At 38.4% G+C, this 8,155-nt stretch overlaps 1 protein-coding gene across 3 annotated transcripts in view; it reads right to left on the bottom strand.

The window, feature by feature from the left end:
• Nucleotides 1-1,349: 1,349 nt before the first annotated feature.
• The window catches only part of STK3 (serine/threonine kinase 3), a 439,103-nt gene continuing 432,297 nt past the window's right edge, over nucleotides 1,350-8,155 (bottom strand). For 2 of the 3 annotated variants that reach the window (XM_019527988.1, XM_019527987.1), the window contains one exon: nucleotides 1,350-4,136. In XM_019527988.1, the coding sequence (XP_019383533.1) occupies nucleotides 3,978-4,136 (159 nt within the window). In that variant the 3' untranslated portion in view covers nucleotides 1,350-3,977. Of the gene's footprint in view, nucleotides 4,137-4,829; nucleotides 4,943-8,155 lie in introns of all 3 variants that reach the window. The other variant, XR_002099553.1, reaches the window with a different exon arrangement.

The raw sequence follows: 8,155 nt of genomic DNA on the forward strand, positions 1-8,155 counted from the left end.
CTGCCCAAGTGCAGCACCCTGCACTTGTCCGTATTAAAACGCATCCTGTTCCTGTTAGCCCACCCCTGTAACCTATCCAGATCCCTCTGCAATCTCTCCCTCCCTGCTAGCGTGCTCACCTCCCCCCAAATTTTGGTGTCATCAGCGAATTTAAACAGGTTACTATCCACCCCATCATCCACCCCCATCTTGTGTAGACACAGCCTAGGATAGTTATTTACTTGCACCTGCTATGGTTATTTATGATCCACAGGTACAAAACATCTTAGGTATGATAGAATCAACATGGGCAAAAGCAAGAAAGGGAACATGGAACATCAGTCAGGCTTGGGATGCTAAGTATAGTGGCTCTCTCTGGTAGATCATCTCTACACACTCAAATCCCATTGCAACTGTAGAGTACCATGGGGTAGATCCTGAAAGGTACTGAGTGTTTTCAGCTTCCTAGGAACAGAAGTTGTTGAACATCCAAGGAAGCTGCTGAGTTTCCCTGAGGATTGGTCCACAAATAAACTCAATTCCCAGGAAGGGAATTCAGCAAGACAATCAGATTCTTGGCCCACACTGACCTACTATTTTTATCTTAAATATATTATCCACCTCCCACAGCTGTATTTAGGGGGTCCTAAATATGGGCTACATGGATACTTGAAGATAGTTAATGCTTTCCTAACTTGTTTTTCAGGGGTGCTGAGTATCACTGACTAACATTAGAGTGTGATGTGTCCAGTACTTGCTAAATCAGGACCCTATTATTTTAAAAAAAAGGAAATAAGATGTGAGTGACTGAATACAGACCATCTCAATGAATGTAAAAGCTTGTTATTAATATGACTTAGCATTGGTTTGAATAAACAATATGGCAACAATCAGAAGTGAAAAATAATTTTTTATTCCAAACATTTGACAAGAAGTATTGATTTTTTTCAGAGTTTTTTTGCTTACTAAACTTGAATACACATAATGGAAAGAAAATGCTGAGTTAAAAGCCTTACTGAAGGTTAATGCATCAGTAGTTCTACTAGATTTACCACAAGTTGTGATTCTATAATTGTTGTGCTGTTTTCCTTTACAGAGATGCTCATCCTTCAACAAAGTTAAGTGTGGCCATAAACAGGGATGATGTGATCAGCAAATAAATAGGAGAGAGAAAAATGTAAAAGCATCCATTTCTAATATAAAATCTATGTTTAGACTTTACCCCTTGCATGTAACTAAGGGCCTTAGCCAATGCCCAATGAAATCAATGCGAGTCTATTGACTACTGTGAGCATGGCATAAGACAACAGAGTTATTAGCTTATATTGATTGGGATGCATTCATTTTGTAGCAAAAATTGCCTTCATCTATCTATATTACTGTATCTTAGAAGCCTTTAATTCCCTCATTGTAAGTGGTTTACAGTCTCAATTTTCACTATGACTTTTGGATTCTTCTCCTGTCATATGGTGTGAACTTGCATGTGCTTATGTAAAATTCAACTGGGTTGCTTCATTTAGAAAGAAAGGCAAGCTGCAATTAGATTCAACAGCAGAGAACAAGCAATGCCCTTTACCTTCCCAATGTCACTGTTAGGTTGCTAATCTGTCTACTGGTCTCTGAGTAACTATGTCACATATTATGCACTAAATTACAACTTTTTCCAGAAGGCACTGAATATGAAAAATGTCATCATGAACCTATATTTTTCACAACCAAAGGATGCTTATCTTTGCAATTGTGAAAGAGTAAGGAAAAGAAAGGTAATGTTGCAAAGGGGGTGCAATTAACAATATCATTTTACTTAGGAGAAAAACCAGGAAAAGTCAAATTAGGCTTTTTGCTTCCTGATGAGTTTATGCTTTCCATATATTATATTTCTGGTTCTGTATGTCAACATCAATGTCTTTGTAAAAGCAATGAAGCCAAACTTTATAAGTGATTTTTAAACAGCAGCTCTATATTGACTGCTTTGTGTTGGCACTTTTTTTTTTTTTAAATAAACTATTACCTTAGTTTTAATCTTACTTCTACTTCATTGTTTGCATACATTTTGGACAGTAAAAGTTTGTGCATCTTGGTTTACAGTAGGTTTCATAGATTTCTAAGGGCTACTTCCCTCCCTTTTTACAAAGGTTGTTCATATTTTAAAGAACTTTTGGAAGTCTGAGGGTCAGTTGTTCTAACCCAGACAGTTTAAAATTTATTTGACTTTGTGATTTACATGCTGGAGTTAAACATGCATGCACATGCACATGTTTACATAACAATGGCCATATACAACTACAGAATAAAAATTGGTCCCAGTACAGTTACAAATAGGCCAGTTTGCTTAAAAGTGTTGCTTTCTGTGTTTCAGCTTTAAAAAAGAATGCCTGGTTTCGGAAGTCTGCACTGTTCAGTATGTATGGTCCATGTGTGATCACAGTAAATGTTAAGAGGTATGAGATGTTTAAAAACTTCCAGAAAATGCGTAACACAAGATGCCCATACAGTAGTCACCATTAAGATTTTTACAGCCTCAGTTTGCAAGTAATGATAATTTTGGCTGTCTTCTTTAAAGAAACGTGAATATCACAGTTAAGGAAAGGAAAGGTAAAAAACTGTAAAGATATTAATAGTAACACAGTAGAAAGGTCAGCAAGTGGATCACATTTTCATACAAATGAGTTTGGTGTATTTATTGCAATGTGGTCATTTCACCTATCAGATATACAGATGATACAAACAAAGGAAGTCAAAGGTATTAAGAGCCTGATGATACGTTTAATATGCACTGAAAACTACCACAGAAGAATATGGGTAATTTGGGGTTTAGCCAATGCAAGATTGCACCTTTAAGGCCACTACAAAAAACTTTGTTTCTTTTTTGGACTTATTCAAAAGGGTACAGGTTTTCCACTTATTTTCTTTGGCTTTTCAACTAGTGCCCCTTACACCTACATGACTGCAATACAACACAAACAAAGAAGAAACACCCAGTCAAGTCCCCCCCACCCTCCAAACAGGTAAAAAAATCAAAACACTGGCCAAAATGTGTAGATGTTGCTTCATTATACATCTATGGTGCAAAAGGATGTTTAAAACTGATAAGACTATAAGAACTGCAATGGCAACTAGAGATTTATACAACAGGTTTGACTTGAATTATTGCTTATCCTGCACCACAGAAAAATTAAAACTGAGTAGGCACTTGTTTCATTGTGTAGTAAGAGAGCACTCAACATGAATAAAGGCAGCAGCAATGTACCCCACATAAATGTTCTCTAATGTAGCAATTGTATTGCTCATTTACAGCCACAGCCCCTGATTCAGGACAGTAATAGAGCATGTGCTTAACTTGAAGCATATGCTTTACACCTATTGATTTCAATAGGATTTGACTATGTGCTTAAGTATTCTCCTGAACTGGGATGCTTTCCTAAACTGGGACTCTAAAACACAATATTGTGGTGAGCCTTTCTTGAAGTACTTCATACACCAATGTTAACCAATATGACTCTACTCTCCACCTTAACTATCCTAACTTCCCCTTCCCCAATTCTTTAATACACAAATGGGCTTTACAATAAATAGAATAACCTAAGAGTATATAATAAATATGCTAGTAAATGGGAGGAAAATATATTGCAACATAAGGCCCGGTAGTGTTGCACTATGAAAAATTACTTCTAAGTCTTTCAGGTGCTCTAAACACAGATTCCAATGTACAGCACATAATTACCACTATACAACAGAAAGGGATCAAAAAGAAACAAGATAAACTTCCATTACATTGAAGGTCTGAAAACAGAAGAGTGGTAAACGCACAGAAGAGTTTACATGTTTTCCACTGTCTTTGCATAATTCCTCATCTGTTCTTCCAGTGCTCCAACTTTGCTTGGTTGTAAAGCACAATTTAAAATTAAAGACAACTTGTAAAGATAGAATTCCTTTTGATTCACAATTTACCAGAGTCCATGTCAATTAGCTACATTTTCTTTGGGGGTAAAACACATTCAGAAATTCTGCTGCCTCCGTTTCTTTGCATCCATTGCATCAAGGATAGGTTGCCTCTTGGCTGTGTATCTTTGACGAAGCTCTTCAATTTCTCGTTCCATCATGGGGTCCAGAGCTTTTAGCCTCATTTGTAATTCTTCTAAACTTAGGTTCTTTAACTGTAAACCAAACAAACAAAAGAACATGAATAACCCCTATCTAATACAATTACCTCTAAGAACAACAAACATGCTGGTATCTTTTCTTATAATTGTTTAATTTACCTTTCTAAAGTGTAAAAAAAAAGGAAAAGCACTCTATACCATCACCTGGCCATCACAGGTCTGGAAACATAGCGGCCGGGGGTAAGGAGGGAGTGGTTGGCAGTGTTAAATGCTGCACTCCTGCTGCTAAATTTGCAAACTGGTGGGGAGACCTGTGGATCCAGTGGCGTGGACCTGCATACTAGGTCAGGCAGCAAAGGCCAAATGCCTTGGGGTGATGCAGGGCCCAATCCCAGCAGACAGGGCCACAAAGGGTGTGGGAGCCTGATCTAGCCTGCAAACTGACCCTGCATCATCATCTGCCCCATGGGACCAAAAGGTTGGGCACCATTACTCTATATAAATAACATACCAGCATGGGAAAAAAAACCCAACCCTGCTTACACGTGATATGAACCCTGGAAAAAGATCACAAATAGATATGTGGCTACTGTTATATTAGTTAGGCTCCAAAAAGTAAGCATGCCAATTTATTGGTTTAATTATATGGATATTATGGTATCCTGGGCTATTATGCTATCTAAGCAAATACAACTTGTTGATTTTTAGTCCCAACTACTAGGATCTATACATAATGCTATGACAGACCTTTGAAGGTATTTTCTGAAAAGTATTATAACGGTCTTAAATTATTCAGTGGATCACTGCCATACCTGCTCAGCAAATTGCCAGACTGTATAAATACTCTGTGAAACAACCACCTGAATTCATGGAAAGGAATTAGTAAGCAAGCTGTTTTCTTTCCAAAAGAGCAAATTAACATTTTCACAAAATGTTAAGCAGTTCATTAATTGCTTAGAAGCTATATACAAATTAATAATAATGAGACTACAAAGAAATTGACTAATTTGGATGTTGGTTGCTATGAATAGGCAAAGCTGCATTTTTGCCAGCCAATGGGCACTACAGGCACCACTTCCCCACCTGTGGTGTGGGAAGGAATCCATGGTTTCAAACCTGAAAACAAATGACAGTGAAGTTAATGTTTATTGCTTTATGTTGCCCCAGGTGGCAAGGTACTTATTAAGTCCTTTTCGTGTTCCAACAGTACTTCACTGATTGTGAATATTATCACCAAAATTCATATGGCAGAAGGAATTACATAAATTATCCAAAGCCGCATCTTAATGAAGTTGTATCCATACTTTGTTGGTAAATATTCAGTCATATTAAACAAATATAACACCTAGCAATTGCCTCCATCAGGAAAAAATGAAAACAAACTTTCTGAATCAACCTGCTAATGAGTCAATATTGAGTTCATGAATCCAGGGCAATTTTCCATCAACGCAGTCTGATCCATTTTCCTTGGGGAATAAAATATTACTTTTGAGCTCTATTTCTATCAGCATCTGAAGCACACAAATTAGTAACCCTGTTATTACTATACACTGTCCAAATCCCTGTTACAAATAGTACTAACAAACTACATCATACATAGTAGTAAACTAAAAATTGAGTGTCAGAACTTTAATTAAATACAGAGAAACTGAGATCAGGAATTCATTAAAAACATTGACAGAAACCAGAGACACTTAACAAGAAAATAAGCAACTTTTTGTGCACAACTGTTTTCACATTAAAGTTTCTTGATATTCTTTTTCACAGAAAGAGCAACTGATTACAGCAAAGCCAGCTGCAAACTCCACACCTACAGAAGGACAAAGCACCTTGTGTTAGTATAAAATTAGTACAGTTTGCCATTTCTTTAGAGGGCACCAGGTGTAGGATACCTGTAGCCTTAGGAGACTTCCAAGTAGTTGATAAGGAAACAGTTATGAATATTAGGCCTCTGCAGGAAGACATGTTTCTGTTTAGACAGAAGCAGGCTCTGGGTGTAAATAGAGTATACACAAAAGTAGCAAACCCTTCTAACTGTAAGCCTATTTCATGTAAGGGTAAAGTTACAGTGATTTAGCTCACTTGTGAGGCTCTGAGAGCAGACTGATATAACAGTTGCATCCTAACAAATGATATTACGATCCCAAGTAGCAACTGCTTTTGCCCTTTTAAGGCTGTTGATCATAATGTTTGTTCACATCCTGTTTCATTCTTTCATCGGTTGTTAATAGCACTGGTATATTAAAAGCACATTTCAATACAGATATTCTTTCAGGGTCAAGCCTGGAATGGACATTTTATCAGAGTGTATTTACAGTACAGTGTGGAGAGCTTATCATCCAGACAGGCTTGCCAAACTCACTCCTGTGAACAACAAGCAGGAAGGAGAGCAATGAGACCCACTGGTTTTCTTTATCTCAGGACAGTACCTGATGAGGTCTTCACAATCAACCCTGGACCTTCACAATCCCTCTAAATAATCATTATAAAGACACCAAGAAGATCTTGGATCCATGTATGTTTATGTATGGTTTGAAAATGACCAACTAATTATTCTGTTTTTTAAAAGATTTTGTACACGTAGTCAGAGAGGAATGTGATGGGTACTTTTTATCTAAATTTCAATCAAGGAACAGAGCCAGTAAACAGAACTGAATGCACATTAAAGACCATAGACAGATGGGCTGGAAACTACAGATGTAAAGAAAGTGAATTTCCAGATCCAAAAAATGAGGAATGTCAGAATGATCTTAGTCATGTCACCCAAGGGATCCAAGCTATTGGAATATGCGTCTGCATTAATGGATACTGCTTTGGATATTAGAAGGAAAAAGTAAATAAACAAAAACAGGCCACTGACAAAGTGAAAAAGAGACAAAAGATTTTTTTTTTTAAGAACATCTTTTGCCTGATACCAGGTGCATGGAGACTGCCAAGGCCAAATAAAAGATATTGTATTAGTGCAGGGGTTGGCAATGTTTTTGGACAATGTCCCGAAAACACCCACAAACTCGGCTTGTAAGATGTTGGTGTGCCGGAGCAGACAGTGGGGGAGGAGCAGCAAGAGGCCTGATCATTGTTGTGGCAGTGCAGCCCCAGCCCCTCCCTGCCTTCCGCCTCAAGGTGCGTGCGCCAAACAAAATGCCTTCATGTGCCACACCCTGGCACCCATGCCGGGGGTTGCCTACCCCTGTATTAGTGTTTACAGGACTCTACAAAGACACCACATAATTAAGCCATTACATCCAACAGTGGTAAACAGCATTCTCTCCCCTAATAAACTTCCTTGGTTAATTCAAAGATCATTATTTCTTAGGCTTTATCCAGTCCACAAATATTGCATAGCACAACTGGCAACCTACAAAGCTCAGTGGTAGATACAATTTGACACAGATTCAAAATGAATCCCATCTATACTATTATGCGTACCGCATGCTGTCTCCGTTAGTAAGTATGAAGCCTCACTGCGATAGATGAAATTCTTTGGAAAGGGAGTTGGGTGAGAGAACCGAGTTCACCGATATGTGCCTGTGGGTGAGCTGCTGACTGCCAGCCAGGCTTATGTGCAGCATTACCCTTCAGGCTATTACGGTACCGAATGTTTTAGTAGGGGGTAGCCGTGTCGGGTTTGTTCTGGGCTCTTGAGCCCTACTATATATAAGCCACGTTTGGGCAGTCAGATAATGGAGCTGTATGTCACAATGCTCCTCTTTTGCAACCCATCAAACCCAACAGGACTCCTTCAACTTCACATTGATGCGATGGTTGATGACTTTGACCTTTGTACCAAACCAGCTTCACTGTCTAGTGATGTTCTCCATGTTATGGTTGTTTTTGATACTGAGAGACATTTAAACAGCCATGACAAAGAGTTGAAGGATTATCACCTCCCATCGATAGGCCATGATCCCAAACAGCAAGCTTGCTCATTCTTGGAAGACATCCCCACTCAACGGCTGTCAAATGCATTAGCAGAGGAACTGTACTGTAACCAGCAGGTGCTCAAGATTCACTGCCATGTATGCTTCCAGCTCAGCAACAAATGGTGGTTGCAATCTTGAAAGCAGCAGAAA

The sequence above is a fragment of the Gavialis gangeticus genome, unplaced genomic scaffold, assembly GCF_001723915.1.
Source record: "Gavialis gangeticus isolate Ggan-Ray unplaced genomic scaffold, GavGan_comp1, whole genome shotgun sequence".
Classification (NCBI taxonomy): Eukaryota; Metazoa; Chordata; order Crocodylia; family Gavialidae; genus Gavialis; species Gavialis gangeticus.